General features: G+C 29.7%; 2 protein-coding genes across 16 annotated transcripts in view; one reads left to right on the forward strand and one right to left on the reverse strand.

Moving 5' to 3' along the window:
- The window catches only part of garz (Sec7 domain-containing protein garz), a 39,553-nt gene extending 26,971 nt beyond the window's left edge, over window positions 1–12,582 (reverse strand). For 5 of the 8 annotated variants that reach the window (XM_014417426.2, XM_014417431.2, XM_067051272.1 and 2 more), the window contains exons 1-18: window positions 11,276–11,518; window positions 10,953–11,151; window positions 10,427–10,545; window positions 10,210–10,318; window positions 9,928–10,025; window positions 9,131–9,248; window positions 8,874–9,062; window positions 7,317–7,441; window positions 4,961–5,159; window positions 4,071–4,291; window positions 3,754–3,931; window positions 3,559–3,674; window positions 3,344–3,473; window positions 3,130–3,260; window positions 2,858–3,060; window positions 2,657–2,780; window positions 2,237–2,445; window positions 1,320–1,556 (exon numbers count right to left, since the gene is read on the reverse strand). In XM_014417426.2, coding sequence (XP_014272912.1) covers window positions 1,320–1,556; window positions 2,237–2,445; window positions 2,657–2,780; window positions 2,858–3,060; window positions 3,130–3,260; window positions 3,344–3,473; window positions 3,559–3,674; window positions 3,754–3,931; window positions 4,071–4,291; window positions 4,961–5,159; window positions 7,317–7,441; window positions 8,874–9,062; window positions 9,131–9,248; window positions 9,928–10,025; window positions 10,210–10,318; window positions 10,427–10,545; window positions 10,953–11,151; window positions 11,276–11,398 — 2,828 coding nt within the window. In that variant the 5' untranslated portion in view covers window positions 11,399–11,518. Of the gene's footprint in view, window positions 1–1,319; window positions 1,557–2,236; window positions 2,446–2,656; window positions 2,781–2,857; window positions 3,061–3,129; window positions 3,261–3,343; window positions 3,474–3,558; window positions 3,675–3,753; window positions 3,932–4,070; window positions 4,292–4,960; window positions 5,160–7,316; window positions 7,442–8,873; window positions 9,063–9,130; window positions 9,249–9,927; window positions 10,026–10,209; window positions 10,319–10,426; window positions 10,546–10,952; window positions 11,152–11,275; window positions 11,519–12,472 lie in introns of those variants that run through there. The other 3 variants (XM_014417430.3, XM_014417427.2, XM_014417428.2) reach the window with 3 other exon arrangements.
- On the forward strand, window positions 11,964–15,840 carry LOC106678724 (uncharacterized; the record flags this gene model as incomplete). 8 transcript variants are annotated; one of them, XM_067051280.1, is given in 4 exon segments in its annotated part: window positions 11,968–12,182; window positions 12,296–12,413; window positions 12,965–13,014; window positions 15,716–15,840. In XM_067051280.1, a coding segment is annotated over 1 exon segment (102 nt), but the record flags the coding sequence as incomplete, so codon positions are not given.
- Between the last annotated feature and the right edge of the window lie 1,258 nt (window positions 15,841–17,098).

Consider the following 17,098-nt stretch of genomic DNA (forward strand, 5'->3'; position numbering starts at 1 on the left):
TGATACATAAAATAAAACATATTAAAACCCTTTATACATCAAAATATACTATTTACTCAAAAAGAGCATATTACAATATATATCGTCTCCATTGTCTCCTCACAACACACTCATAGTTGCCAGCATTCTGGCCATCTTCGCCAGCTTAATCATTTTACCCACGGCAGGCAGACTACTTCGACTCATCCTCCAAGAGGACAAGGCGGGCGGACGTGTGTCCTATTGTCGATCTACCTCCACGAGCACATCCGCTCAAGACAACAACCACAACCGGGGCCCAATCAATCACCAGTGATATAAGACTTTTTTTCTCTTTTGTTCAATTCATTTAATTTTGCAATAGTTTTAAGGTTTTTTTTTTTAGTTTGTATATTTTTATATATTTTGTGTTCCTTTTATGTTCACTTATTTAAAAATAACAAAATTCGACTATTCTTTTCTTTTTACTACTTTTCACGGTTGGGCTAGTAAAGGTTTCTTTTGAATCCCTATCCGCCGTAACACTGAGTTTTCAACAAAAATACCCATTTTAAGATTCCTTGTGTTCAAATAACCTAGTTTCACACAATAGTGTGTTTGTATGTGTTTAAACAGCCTTGCCCAAAAAGAAAAGTCGCATGAAATTCAAACTATATATTTAAGGTGGACATATATCTGAAAAGATAAAACTTATTCAATAAAATAAACTGACCTGAAATGCCACTTTATATGATTGATTGTGCTAATTTTTTTATTTTATCGAAAATGGCTCTATTAATTTTGATTAAACTTGGTATATCAATCTGTAATCAGTTGGTCTTTCATATCAGCTAGGTTTTATCTTCATTGATATAATCTGACAGTGCCTAAATGCAAAATTTTCAAACAAGCTTCCTCTAAAGTACCTTTTATTTGGTGTATTTCAAATAATTAATCATCTTCCATTGTTATTAGCAATAAAAAGCACATAAATACCTTGGCAGAATATAATAATTAACGAAAGGAGAAAATAAATGTTTTCATGTTTCCATAGTTGTTACAATTGTCATCACTTTCTCATTATTGTTATAACAACCATAGAAACATGAAAACATGGTAATGGTAATTTTTATTTTGACTTATCTATATATGAAATATATAGTAAGGGAAAGTATTGCCAACATGAATATATAGAGCAGTTTGAAACGAGTTTTGGCAAGTAATAGCTGTCTGATGCCCACACCACATTTTTTTTTTTTAATCTCTTGTACTTGACCAGAAATATGTTTTAACATTAGGTTTTTTTAAATGGAACAGTAGTTTTATGAATGAAGACAGATAAATAATAAAATAAAACTCACCTGAATCCAGAGATAGCTTTCTGATAGATAGTTGGATCATTGGTCTTATCGAACAAATAGGACAAAGCCGAGATGGTAGGGCTCCAAATTAATGAAAACAAATCATGATCTAACAAACCATTTGGAGCATGTACATAATAACCTTCCGATCCAGTTCCTCGCCGCAACAATACTTTCCATTCGTAGTTTTCTCTAACTAGGCCAGTCTGCTCAGCAGGCATTACAATTTCCTCGGTCCTATAAAATAAATTAAAACAAATGAATTATAAATAAAGTTGCTATTTAAGATAGAGCAAACTCACAAATGTTCAATAAACAAGAATTTCAAACAATGTAAAACTCAACCAAAACCTGAAAAAATCAAAAGAAATGTGGAGAGCGTATTTATAATTGTATCCACAAGGGCAAAATCTGTCATATAAATACTATTTAAATTGAAAAATATCAAATCAAACTCAATATAAATACGAGTAAAGAAATAAAACTCTAGAAAAATATTGGTTTTGAGAGGTATGTTGTGATTAAAGATGGTTTAAAGATCAAATCGACAAGATGCAAAAATAAATCAAGTACCTAAGAGATAAATACTTCTTAAATTTCTAAAAAATTTAACCAAACCAGAGCAGAAAGAAGTCCCTCAAGGATTCTGCCCAAAAGAAATTTGGATTTAATTCAATTAATAGTAGCAACATGTTAAATTATGTAAGAATAAGATATTGCTAGTAGTTTAGTAGACTAGTAGACTAACTACCAATGATTACTAGAATGGAAGTTTCCCTACGTAATAAAAGGTATGACTATGGAAGAGTATCTTAAATCTTTTAATTATTTTATTTTATAATCTCAAGGTCCAAGAGAAATGCAAGACTACAATAAATAGTCTCTAGAAAACAATTTGCTACAACAAATCAACTTACTTGATTGCAATATAAATATCATCAAGCATTTCCTCTTCGAAATCTTGCCCTCCATTTACATTTTTCAAGTTACGTTTAAAAGCTTCAGCTGTCATTGGAGTATTTTGTTTCTTAACATTGTGGTTATGCTGGTCCACATTCAACATTATGATCGCATAGGCAAGGGTGAATGCCGCATCAGCATTAGCAAAAGGTTCTCCATTACATTTCTGCAAAAATTATAAACCAATAAACAATGGTAGAGTCAGCATTAACAACAAGCGTTCGCAAGAGATGTATATAAAAAATTGTAACAGTCCATATTCTCTAACGTTTTTGAATTCCCCTACAAGTCCATATTAAGGAACCAAAAGGAAAATATTTGTAGACTGATCAAACCAAACAATTTATTTTAAATACATTTTTAAGAAAAAAACTTACATGCCAATGTTCAGCGAAGTGTTCCATCACTAAAGATATCAGAGGAGATTCTCCAGGTAGCCTGAATGTTTCCAGATATAATCTTAGCGCTTCATCGACACGCAGGTCAGTGAAGTCAAATGACCTGATAAATAGCGATATGAACTTAATAAACAATAAAATATACAACGAATACTTAATAGAATCGTTTGTACAACTCACTTGACAAACTGATCTAGTATAGCAATGTTGGCTCTATTACTGATATATTCCCCAATCATTTTCTTATCAAGATGAGGATTTTCTCTCAAAAAACCAACAACTTCAACAGGATCTAGAGGTGACGACAAAAGGTTGTGTTCCTGTAAAAACTGGATTCCTTTCTTTGGTTTTGAATTGAAATGTTCAGTTCCAGAAGCTAAGAGCTAAAAATTACATTATGAAATTAATCAAAAAGCATGGACATCAATTAAAAGAAAAAATAATTCTCATACTTTTTTTTTTCTTTTCACAGCCATCAATTGCTCATGACTAGGAATATTCAATGACAACTTTTGACGGGTGCCAGTCCGATTGATATAATTGCTAGCAAAATCATGGAACTCTAATTTATTAATTTCTCCATCTATCAACAATTTTCAAGATAAGTAAAGTCAAAATAAGGAAACCTGGAATATGTTATAAATGAGTACATTTTTAAAAACAAACCTTTTGATGGATTTTGTCTTTCATTTAAAATTCGGCTATTGCAATGACTTTCTATAGAGTCTATAACTGTCAATAAAGCATCCAAAGACAGCAAATGTGTATTGTAAACACCGGTTACGGGAAAAGCATTCTACACAAAGAACAAATTCATGTAAAAAACAAAAGAGAATGAATCTGGGAAATGAAAAATATCAATAAATTGAAAGCAAATATACCTTAGATAAAAGATTGGTTAGTTCTTCATACAAATTGGGGCAGTATAGTGCGCAATCATAATTAAGGTACAGCTCGGTAACTAAGCCAGGTATACGCCAAAGATGTACAACAGATTCTGAAATAAACAAAAATTATTAAGAAAACCTTCATAATAAAAAGACACACTATTATGAACAATTATTTAAGCAACTCACCTAATGCTATTTCTCGGTGTTCATATGAAATCTTAGAAGAATCAGAAACAATTATTTCAGTAAGCCTAGACAAATAGCGCTCTAATTGAAATTTAAGATGTGTTCGAAGAGATTCAAACAAAAGGAATGAAACCTGTAGCACTGATGCAAAAATGGGAAGTTTTTCCGTATTTAACAACTAAAAATAAAGATAAATGGATAGATAAAATTCTTTTTCTAAAAAAATACTAATATAAAAAATAAAAAATTATATAATAAAAAACAATTCAAGATATAATATTAAATCAAGGTTGTACTTAGAAATAATCAAGACTTACAGCTAAAAGGCTTCTACAAACATCATTCTTAACAGTTGACAAAAGCGAAGGAAACTTTGCAATGCTATCAGCTCCGACTTCAAGAGCCACAGTAATGAGGGTGAGCCCGATATGTATCATGCTATCTGAATTCTGCTTGTCTAATGGGTTGCAAAGTGAAGCCAAAAACCTCAAGAGTTCATGAACGCTCAGCAGTCCATAAGGCCCAGAAGGTGCCGAAGCTGCAATCATTAAAATAATATAGTAAGTATTACCTATCATCTATTTTTTTTATAAAGAAATTAACTTTTTTTTCAATCTTCATTACACTTCAGATAGTCCTTTCATGTATTACTTAATCACTTTAAATGTGTACAGCCAATAAATCTATTTTCCAGCATTTTTTAAAGAATTCATTCTATAAAACAATCGCTCAGTATATTCAAAATAATATCTTAAAACCATTAAGATTCATACACAATTAATACTAAACAATCTTGGAAGTTATTATAAACAGAAAAAATCTGAATAGTTATTAAAAGTTTCATGTAATATTATTCACAGACTAGTTTCCTGACCGGCTTAACAAATCTAACATTGTAACGGAAATTGAGATATATCAAACCCAGATAGGCAGTACAAGCTCCCTGTGCGGCTAGTAACATGATAAAAAAAAAAAACTGACTGAGGGCCTTCCACAGAAAGTGAAAAATCAGACAAACTAAAAAGGACCGGCCAAAATATATTTATAATGATACACAAAGCTATGAATAAGAAATGGAAATGTAGCAATACAAAACAGGAACGTTGGGCTATTTCTCTCGGTTGATGCATTAGAGGGCTGTGGTCCTAAGGTAGATAAATGGATTATTTTAAACATAAGAATAAAAATTATTCAAAGAATCACTTACTCTCAGCTTCAGTATTAGTAAATCTGACCCCTTGCTGATTGGTCCAATCCTGCCCTTCCGTAGTATTTTCTGGAGAGGTAGGACTAAGTAAAGGTTCTTCTTCAGGTTTTGAATCCGACGGGGAAGCAAAATTAGTTTCAGGAGGATTAAGGTCTAAATCAACTGGTCTCTTCACTTCTGGCGTATCACCAATGGTCGTCTGCATTGAAAAAAAAATAAAACTGAACTATACTGACAAATAAAATTAATGAACAAGCATTGATAAAGTGTTTTAATTATAGTGGAACCTTAGTATAACAAATCTCTAAATGACAAATTACTACATGTAACATTTTTTTTTTTAAATCTCATTGAACTAGCAATATCATTCAAAGGAAAATTAACCTCCATAAAACAAAGAGAGTATAAAAACTAACCTCTAAAAACGAATTTAAAATCTTGCAAAGGAAAATATAATTTACCTATGTGCAACAAATTAATAATAATAATGATGATGTCGAGGTGGCCTGAAATCAGGTAGAGTGGTAACGAAAAAGAAGAAACACTTACTCAGTTTGGTTGGCCATAATTTTACTGAATGATTGGAGGCCACATCTGCTTCCTTTCTTTTTTCTCATTGCTGAGGAACGCCTTCTTGATCTACTTTCATTTGTATAGTATGGTATGGGTACTCAACCAAAAACTTGAAGCAATACATGAGAGCAGGTGGTTCTTGTTCTTCTCTAGCTCTAGCTGCCAACTGAGGTTAATAGAGAAGCAAGCTACACTAGAGACCGATAGATAGCACCACTTTCATGGTAAACCAAAAACAACTCAGGATACATATGTTTTGAAAAAAAATCATTGTGAGTCAATGAGCTCCTCCAACTCTTTCTCATCCATGTTAACAATCTCCTCTGTTGTAACCTAATATTATAAGTTTCGTTTACATATAACTGGAGTGCGTTGAACATGTTGTTAATTATATGGCTCATAAACGGAAAAGGAATTCACTAAGCCATGAGTTCAAACACAATAATATAAAAGTATTGAAGCAAAGCAACAAAGAAAAATATAACACAAAAGAATTTGGTACTTCAATAAGCACGTTAACATCAATATTAAAAAAAATAAAAAAAGTTCTAAGAAGTGAACAGCCCTGATGAAGCCCTGCAAAGTGGGGTGAAACGTCGGACATTAAAATAGTTTTAAACTATTAGTTCTTTTTTTGACCGCAAGCCTGACCATCTTCTTATATTTAAATCTTTACGGTGAACTATATATACATATATATAAAAAGATAAAATCTTTCAAATTCAAGAATTTGGAAGAAACTGTTTTGAAGTGGTCAAAACAGAGCTATGATAAAAATGCACAAATTGGGGTTCAATCAGAGATGGGAAAAAATTAGCTATGGCTAAAACTACAACTTAAATTGTCATTCCCCTTATTCAAGAATGATTGTATTCATGACAATTTTAGCTATTAGTTTCATCTATAACTAATTTTTGTTCAATTCCGGGCCCAATCTTTCAAGAAAAATTTCAACCGTATGATACAGGCTTGTAAATACAAATATGATGAGTTTATCATTTATAGAATTATATCAAACAGACATAATTATACATAAAATAAGCATTGAATTTTTTTTTAAACTCCTTGAGATTCATTAAATTGAGCTTCCACAATATCTAAAAATGTGAAAAATTACAATCTATCAACAAATCAATTCAAGTTAAAATAATTGAAGTTTCAGAATATTTAAATGGTACTAATCCAGGGCAAAAATTTAGCAGAATTTTTTCAGCAATACAAAATTCCCATTTCCTTTCTCCTTGACCGGAAAAAGAACAAGGATCTATAAAAATTGAATAAGTGGACTATAATCAATAAAATCATTCTTTATGAAATGTTTACTATATTTGTCAAGAAGATCTGCTAAAATTGGGCTAAAAAAAGAAGAAACATTCAGGTCTCTTAACAAATTTCTTTAGAATTTCATTTAATAAACAAGCATACAGCTTAAAGGTATAAAAATTCTTAATTGTTCAGCCCTAAGCAAAAATAATAAATAGATAATAATGATAAATTAAGATAATAATCGATTAAATTAACTTCTTTCCAAAATTTATTTAATTTCTAAAAAGTAAGATTTAAATGAGGATTTAGTGAGAATGAAAATAAACTATTGATCAGCTCTAAGCTTTTAGTTAGAATGTAATAAAGCGCACATGAAGAATAACTAGGCTCATTTGAGCTATCATTTAAGTGCTACAAAAGTGCCCATACCTAATTAGTTAGTAAAATAATTATTAAAAAAGAATAACAAAAAAAAAAAACTTAATTTTTCTTAAAAAATCAATAAAAAGTAACAAACCAGCTGCTCTGTTGATTCACTATTTTGAGAACTTGAATCTTCAATACTGATAATAACACCATCATCGAGAATGACAGGAGAAGTTGGTTGTTGTTGTACCTCCGAAGTAATAATATTTGAAACACCTACATACACAATTAAAAATTATTTAATAATATAAAACTCTCATTCTCATAACTAAATGATGAAAAATTTATTCTGAAAGTTGGGACAAGATATAAAGAAGAAGATAATAAAATCTATAGAGAAAAAAAGAAGAATACTTTAAAAATTTATATGAAAAACAAATTAAAAACAACTGTGTCCCAGCTTCATTAATAGAGGGATCAGAAAAAACTTTCAAAATAGTTAGTAACAAAGCAATAAATTAAAGCACTTTGTAGAGAGAAAACTTCTATGAATAAAAAAACAACCAAACAGAATAAAAAATTATCATGAGAACTTTTGAACTGGCATTTCAGAGCTAACATTGTGTGATAAATATAATTTTAACTTAGATGAACCACAGAATTAATTAAAAGTAGTGCATGATGAATAAAGTATTGGGTTGTAAAATAATTTTTTAGCGTTTTTCAATATTTCAATTTAATCCTCTCTGTGTTTATAAAATCATGTTTACTTGGTCAAATGTTGACATATTCTAAAAAAAGATTAGTTAAAGTTCAACCGAGATTCCTTATCTTTAGTGGTATTTTGCTTGTTCAAAATGGAAAAGAAAAAATTTCATTTTCGTCATTTGATGATTTTTTATTTCTGGAAAGGAAAATCCGCTGCACAGACGGTTAACAAAATTTACAGTGTGTATGATAATCATGCCTTAGGAGAAAGCATCATCCATAAGTGGTTTGATCAGTTCAAAACCGGAAATTTTGTCTTGAAGACACAAAGCGTTTGGGTCGTCCTTCAACTGTTGATGATGACCAAATTTAAGCAATGGTCGCAGACAACCTTCACTCTACGACAAAAGATATCACAGAAATGCTTAACATATCTCATGCAAATGTCTCAAATCATTTGTGTCTCATAATCGCAAAGGCATAGTTATCCATCACGATAATGGCCTTCCTCACATGTCTTTGCAGGCCCTTCAGAAATTATTAGAGTTTGGCTGAGATATGACCACCGACCCACCCTATTCACCAGACTTTGTCTCAATAGATTTTCACTTTTTTGGTCCCTTCAAAACTCTCTTAACAGGAAATACTTTAATTTGCTCGAGGACTGCAAAACGCACATAGAGGAGTTCATTCCGCAAATATCTGAGAAGTTCTGGGAGGACAGAATTAAAAAATTACCTGAAAGATAACAACATGTAATAGATCAAAATGAGTCATATATAATTGATTAAAATATTTACAAGAATCTGGAGTTGTTATTAAAATCACCAGTAAAAAACGCTACGAACTTATTTTACAACCCAATACATCAAATATAATAATTCTGTCCATTTCATGTCATTGGATCATAACATTCAGCAGATACTATAACCTATTAACCTATCATTAGCAATATCAGGCCCGACCTATTGTAAGTAAAAGCTTAAAAGCTCAAACTTACCATTAGAAATATTAGCTTCTAGAGATTGATCAGACAGAGTTTTAGCTAGCAATTCTTCATTAGGCACAGGAAGAATTTCAGGTTCTGATTTATCAAGTAATGTAATTTCTGGCTCATCAGGTAAAGATAATTGCTGGATATCACATTCTTTAAGAGCATTAGAAATTTCTGAACCTAGAACTATATAAACTAAAATTAACAAAATAAATATAAATATTATCATTATTTACAAAAATGATAAAATATTAGTTATCAACCAGGGCTTGGAGATTTGTCTTGACTTTTCCTGGAAACTTTCCGAGAGGATGGCCGGCTCGTCTTTTTCTTTCCTTTCCCTGCATCTAAAGGAGCACTAGTATTCATTTTGAGTTTTGGCTGTAACAACAATACTCCTATAACTGTGAAGAACAAACTTAAAAACAAAGCTGATTGGCAATATTAGCAGAAATAAGAAATTTCTCAAAAATAATCATGATACCTAGAGTTTCTTCCCTCCATACTAAGCTATTTGTCCAAAACAATACTCCATAATAAATAATTTTCCAAAACTGGTACATCACCTCATAAATACAAAACAGAATTATCCTGCCTCATTCCATGGTACAATTGTTTTAATAACCGATTTACTTAATTGTCAAATGTTTTGAACAATATGTAAATTGGATTAACCTATGAAATAATTGCTAACTTACTATGGTTGAAGAGTTGAGAAAATCAATGTTCGAAGGGTATTTATAAAATTTTCAGTATTGGAATTAAATTAGGGATGAATTTTCTAAGAATACTTATACAAAATTTTTCTTACATAATTATTGATCGCTAAAGGATTTTATGCTCTAATACTAAAACTTAATGACATAAATTGGCATATAGCAAATGCAAAGTGTCAAATAAAACTTTTACTGTCTGTGGATAGTTGTGATAGTTTTACTAGTAACTGATGGGCATCCAAATAATCAATATAAAAAGATTTAAATAATATCTAATAAAAAAAATCAATATTTTTAAATTATAAGTTTCCAAACATTATTTAAATTAATACTAAGACACTTACCTGGATTTTCCTATTATCCTCAGTAAAACTAGTAAGTCGATTAAATAACAATTGAACCATATCACGTAAGCAGTTCTCAGCGCATCTCCTCAATAATTCTATAAAAACACAAAATATTCAATACAAGAAATAAATAAACATGTAATCAACAATAATCTACCTAAAATATTAATAACATCTACAATACATTATTAGTATGATACAATTAAGCCATAATCTTTATCTTGATTAATAAAACAATCAATCATTCAAAGCAAAATAACAAATTTCAAATCAAATTACCATTTAAACGGGGCTCAAAACACATTCGAAAACAACTCAGAAGGATTTCTAAAACACTTTCATTTGTAAGCCAAGAGCCTTCAGGAGAAAGTAACAAAGTTCGTAGTACCTGGTTAGAAAAGTTAACAAAGGAATTAATATTTTTGAGTCGTCACCAGTAAATAAAATTAAACAAGATAACTACTCACAAAATAATAGTAAACTAATTTAAACATACCTGCAAAATTTTTAATAAAACAATTGAATCATTTGTTTGGTCAGTTCCAACAAACCTGGCCCTAGTAACTGCTTCTGCAATGTTTTCGACAGTAGCCGCAATCGTCTTTGATTTTGAATCTATACAGTAAATTAGATATTAGACAGAACTAACTTTATTATAAATTAAAAATATAATATGAATGTTTTTAACAGAATTTTATTTGGCAGAATAACAAATAAACAAGTCTATTTATATCTCGTAAAAAATGACATCAATTATAAATTGGTAAAGCAAGAAAATCATTAACATATTAAAGTAATGTAAGCAATCTACAGAATTCTAAATAAATTATAACATGTAAGAAAAATACACTTAGTAAATAATCAGTCTCAATCTAAGGAACAGAAAAAGGATGTTACCTTTTGTTCACACACCGTACCGTGTTCACACTGTAAGACAGTTCTTTACATTGATACAATCACATATAATATATTTCTCTGAACATACAAGGATTACTACACAGTTGAACAAAACATGCACCTACCAATTAGTCCATAAGAAAGGAACTTGTTGACAGATGATAAAGCAAGGCTCGTAACAGGTCCAGTAGTATCTTCGGATCTAATTACCTCCAAAAAAGGACTAAGAAAATGGTTTGGCTCCACTTCTCTAAGGTCACCAATCTGATTTAAAACGTCTTTAAGATCTGTGAAGCTTCTGATAAGAATGTCATTTTCATCATCCTGGTACAAAAAAAAAAAATGCATAGTAATATTTCAATAAATGGGAATTTAGGAGTAATCTTCAAGCACTCTATGTCAATAAATAAAATAGTAAATTATCCAGTACCAAAAAATAAACACTAACCTGGTGGACATGAGAAGACCATCTGTTTACTTTCTTCATAGCTGTAAGCAAAACAGACATTTCTCCTTGAATAACATAAATTCCATTTCCAGGACAAGCCATTTTCCCCCCAGGCAAAGACATGATTAGGAGCGAACAAACTTATTGATAAGGACTTCATTCACTAAAATTGAAAGCTTCCCTAAGTCAACGTCATTGCTTCGGAAGCCGACAGCTGACTGTCATGTGATTGCAGCTGTCCAAAACTTACCAATGTTGTTGGTTAAAACCAATAAGAGATTTCATCTTCTTAAATAAGTTTATATTGTTGATGATAAGGAGTTTAGCTTTTTAAACATCTAAATAATGAGTATTAATAAAACGTATTGTGATGAAATCGTACTTGAAGTCATTTAAAACTTCATTTCCCACAGAATGATTCTTGTTTGATAAGGAAGAACAAGCGATTACTTGAGTTGGAATATTATTATCTTAGTATAATAGTGTGCAAAACTTCTTTTAAAATTAAATAACTTCATCAAAATTGCTTTGAAACTTTTTATCACGATATTAAATACGTCTTAGTGTTAAAGATACTCAATAAAGTTTTATATTTTATTAATAAAGTTTATAAAAAAAACTTATTGTCAGAAACATAAATAAAAAAATTTTCATTAACTTTAATGTCATTAGGTATACTTAATATAACTGTCTGTTATTAAAAAAAAAATGTTCCCATAACGCGAATCGTAAATTTTGGCATAGTGTAAAAATACAATGTTGAACATAAATCAATTGTTCAGAAAATTAATATAGAGCTAGTTTCATTGCAATTATAAAAATAATGAAATTTCCGTATAAAAAATTAACGAACTCTTTTTTATATGAATTTATGATACTGTAAACATGGCCAGGTCTTCAAAATATGGTATGATTTAATAGCAAAATCAGCTTTAAAATTATTACTTAGTTTTTGCTATATTTATATGAAATAGTTATTAAACTTTAAGATAGTTTGTTTAACAACTTGCGGCTGACCAGATCATGAGAATACAGTTTGGTAGTGGGGATTGGCATGAATCTCACTCGTTAAGCAGGATAACCACTCACTGGACTAGAGTTTGTTGGGCTCGTATATTCGTCCTAATTTTTATTTTTTGTAAGTTTTTATCTCATACTTTTTTATGTAGTAATAATAAGTGAAAATACTGCAATGACCTTGAATTCAAATTTCATATTGATCTTTGGTTCTTGTAGGAAAGTAGTAACATTATTAATCCTTTCTTTTGACAATCCCATGAATCTGTAGATAACAGGAAAAAAATGTTCTATACTTATCGTTTTTACCTATAGTAAGAAAGTTGTAGTACTTGTCTAAAATTTAGACTGATTCCTTATTTTTCAGCTGTTCTTTTTTCAATGTTAAACACATTTAACTCTCATAGTAATCAAACATTTTGGTTATTCCTTCCAAAACTCAAAAACACACTCATACACAATGTCATCTCTTTTATTTTAAAATGTTGTAAGCTACTTGACTTTTTACTGCAATATTTTGCTCTTATATACCTTACCATTAAATGAAGAATGAATCATATTAAGAATGGAGCAAAAGGCATGTACTATGTTCTTCAGAGTGATTTTTCTTTATGGATTCAGAACTTTTTCTTGGACCGATTGATTTGAATTTTATGTTATCAATTTGTGTAGGTATTTTCAATGCTGGTATGGGAGGTGTTACGTCGGCAGTTTCTCCTGATGTGAGGAATGCACTTCCTATTATTGGTACTCGTACAAATCCGAAAAAATATATATGTTTAGATAGTAGATAATAACATTGCATGTTAAGTACTTTTTAATTTATTTAGATAATGGTGATTCCCAAGTCTGAAATGTTTTATTGCACAAGTGTTGTAATCTGAAGTGTAATTTTTTCTCAGTTAGTACTCAATTATTGAAGTCTTTAAAATACAATAATTAATCAAATTTCTTGAAGGCTTGATATAAATTGTCGAATTTTTTTTTTAATTTGTGTTGTGTGTATTGCACTAACCTTAAATTAAAGTTTTTGGAATAATTTGTGAAAAGTGTTGATCAATTTTAAATAGTGCTAATAGTAATTCAAAATATTCAATTTTTTTTTTATCATCTAATTTATTTAATGATAAATGAAAACCATTTAATCATTCTTTAAATCATTTTTTTTTAAATCAAAAAGAGTGTGTGTATTCTGTTTCTAAAATTTATCAGCTTCTTGTAAATATCAGTTAAACATTGTTGTGTTTAATTGTTCACAATACATCCTTATATGGAATTACATGAACTTCTTTTTTTTTTGTTTAATTAATTAGCATATATATATATAACTTATTCAAACTAAACAAAACAGAAATATTTCCTGAGTCTGTATAATAAAAATGGCTATGGTTTTAGGCATATTATCTTATCAGCACTTGACAATTTCTGATTAGTTTTTATTTACACAATTTTCTGTATTTTTTTTTTTAATGTTTATTTTTTCTTAGTTGCAATTTAAAGGTATTTCATTATCATGATTTAGGAACTTTATTGATTCTTATTGATTGGGAACTCATCATTATTGATTCCACTAACCTTTCTAAATTATAAAATATATACCAGATAGTTTGTGATGTTTTACAACCTAATAAATTATAGATTATTGTCAAACATTAATTGTTTATCTTAATAAACCTCAGGAAATTATTATTTTTATGTGATTTCATATTACTATTTTAAAATATATTGATCATTGCTTGATTTAGTCCTAATAATAATTTGTATGATAATAGTTTTTTTTTTTTTTTTTTTTTAGCCCTAGAAATTTGTTGAAATGGGAACTCATCGCTGCCCCAGTTCAACAGTATTACATCTCAAAAACTGATTGTTTTGAGATGTGCATGTAATCTTAGTAATAAGGTTAAGATCTATACAGTAAAACATATCATAAAATCTATGTAAAAATAATATTTTGAGATATTATAGTTTTGAACTGTAGGTCTTACCCTTATTGCTAAGATTGCATGCATGTCTCAAAATAACCATTTTTTGAGTTGTTACACTGCCAAACTGGAGCGATATATCTTATTTCTATGGTTTTAATTGAAAATAGAATATGATTAATGGTTTAAAACACCATGGTTAAAGGTGTTGATCATGGTTTTTGTCAACATCACATGATAACTTTTATCTTTAGCCTGACAATTTTTTCACTGTTGTTTATTACAAATCAGTGGAAATTTAATAAGCCTTTATCTAAAATTTAAGAGCATACAGGATCAACTACTTTAGGCATTAGTTGGTAATTATTTAGGTTTTGGGGTATTTGAACAAGATAATGAAAGTGGTTGGTAAATAGATATAAGGTCTTTATATGACAGTATTTCTTGAATAGTGGTACATCTGACTACAATCAAAGTTATGATTTTGTTTTGAGTTAGATGTATTCCAAAGGTAGTACCATAGACTGGGGTTTTTGGACTTTCTTTACCTAGCTCATTCTACAGACTTTTCTAAAGCTATTAGAGTTGTTACAAATTAACTTCTGCCTAGGGGACAATCAATGGAATATCTCAAGTACAAAATTAAAAAAAAAAAATCATTTTTTTTAGATGTGCCACTATTCCAGAAAAGCAGTGATATCTGCTCCCCCCCCCCCCCCCATTGATGCAAAACTTTTTTCCCCTCCTAGTTCAGTTATCTAAAGGAGGGATTCCATTCCATTCCAATACTGACCATAGGTTTTTTTCTCAACGATTTTTTGGGGGGTGTTGAATACAAATTTCAAATTTACCTCCTCTCCAGCTGCTGGCATCAACACGAAAAAAATTATGTTAAATTTGTTTAGTTTTTCGATTATAAATCGATAACTTAGCGTTTTTCGAAGATGAACAAACAATAAAAAATTAAAACAGACGAATTTTATGCAAAATACATATATTTCATTTTCGGCCAATCTGTGACAACACGAGAGCTTGATAATAAAATTAAATAAAAAGCCGCATTTCGGTTCTCTGTGGAAGATTCTCTTTTATCAGCGCATAGGAATTTAAGAACCCAGGTTGTCACAGAGAACCATAGTCCTTTTTCATGCGCGCTCTTGCAGTGTCAGCCGAAAATGAAATATAAATGAATTTCCCTGGAGCTTGTGTTTATTAATTTCATATAGAATGTTGATATTCGAAAAATTCTTAGATTTTTTGTTGCAAGTGAAAAATTGAAGAAAAAAATCCAACATTAAGTTTTTTTCTTGGATAAAAAGCTTCTTTCTTGACTGTTCTAACACATACTCATTTTTCTATACGCTATAATATAGTATATTTTCTTAATTCAAATGTTGATAAGTTTCACTACTCTACCATTATTTATCATTTTGATGTATCTTAGTTTTATTTAGTACAATTTTCTTTCAGCCTTGTTATAACTGCTATTCAATGGGTTTAGGTCAGAGTACAAGAACTCTCAACATGAGCGGAGAAACTGCCAAATTTGTCAAGGAAGCCATTAACAAAGACTCAGTTGTCATATTTTCAAAGACCTACTGCCCATATTGTAAAATGGCCAAAGAGGTATGATTGCTTCAATTATTATTGTTGTTTATAATCCATGTTTTATGTCCTACAGGATATGTAGTTACCGGGAAGAGTCTGATTTTTTTAATTTTGGAAAAGTTGGGAAGAGTTCAGGGAATCCAACAAAAAAATATTAATAACAGTATAATAAAACGTAAAAAAACGATTTTAATTAGCAAACAAAACTGTTTTAGAACCAGTGTAAGAAGTCAAAAAAAAAAAGTCTTCCATGTACATATAACAGTACAGTTACATCACCATTGGTATTGGATACCTAATTACCTATATTTCAATATTTCATGATTATTGATTTGTCGTCTGAGAATAGAATCGAATCGTTTTGATATACAGTTATGTCCAGGAAAATCAACTTCGTTTAAGTCAGTAAATGTAATGTTAAGAATTTGATAAAATTTCCATTTTTGAATTATTCTCAATTTCTCTTCAGTTTCGGATAAAATCGTATGAGTCGTTTTCGAAAAACTGTATACTTGCTGAACTGATTTAAAATCCAAGGAAGTTTGTATTTGCGAAAAATTCAGATATTTTTTGAACGGAAAAAAATATCACTTCGTAAATAATAATCCAGTTTAAAACATTAATTTAAGTGTATTTACATAAAAATATTTTTACAATAATCAATTATTGTGCAGAAATTTATTTTTTAATTATTTTCGTTTGAAATAATCTGTAATTACCGTAGGAGAAAAAGTAAGTTAGGAAGTTGGTTACTAAGAAATGCTTGGCGTAGTGGAGAGTGTTTAAAAGTTAATAAAACGTTTCTCGGAAAACAATCTTTTTGTTTGGTCACCCAGTTGTATTTTCTTAAAACTCTTAGATAATTATTTTTCAACAGAGTGAACTACCATTGTAGTAACAATACAATTACCCTCTGAAGATTAATTTAATGAAAAAGTTAGCTGTATCCACCGATAAAGAAATTGAAAAAAATTAATACGCTTCTAAATTTTAAGGCATAGCATGGGTTTTTTGTTGTTTTTTTAAAAATAAAACGAGTTGGTTTTTAAGTGGATTATTCAAGCCTCAGCACGCAGTTTGTTGATAATACGGTTTTATTGAATCAATCATAAATCAAATCTTAAATTTTATTATTATTATTTTAAAGAGGTGGTTCGAAGCGAGATTCTATTGTATATTTAGTTTTGTCTGGGGAAATAGGTTATCGTATGTGTTCCGTATGCGGATGTGGTTCCCCAACATAATAGTTGGTTTCCTAAAAGTTAATTTTTTTTTA

Source organism: Halyomorpha halys, unplaced genomic scaffold (assembly GCF_000696795.3).
Source record: "Halyomorpha halys isolate HHAL.00 unplaced genomic scaffold, Hhal_1.1 Scaffold157.1, whole genome shotgun sequence".
In the NCBI taxonomy this organism is placed as follows: Eukaryota; Metazoa; Arthropoda; class Insecta; order Hemiptera; family Pentatomidae; genus Halyomorpha; species Halyomorpha halys.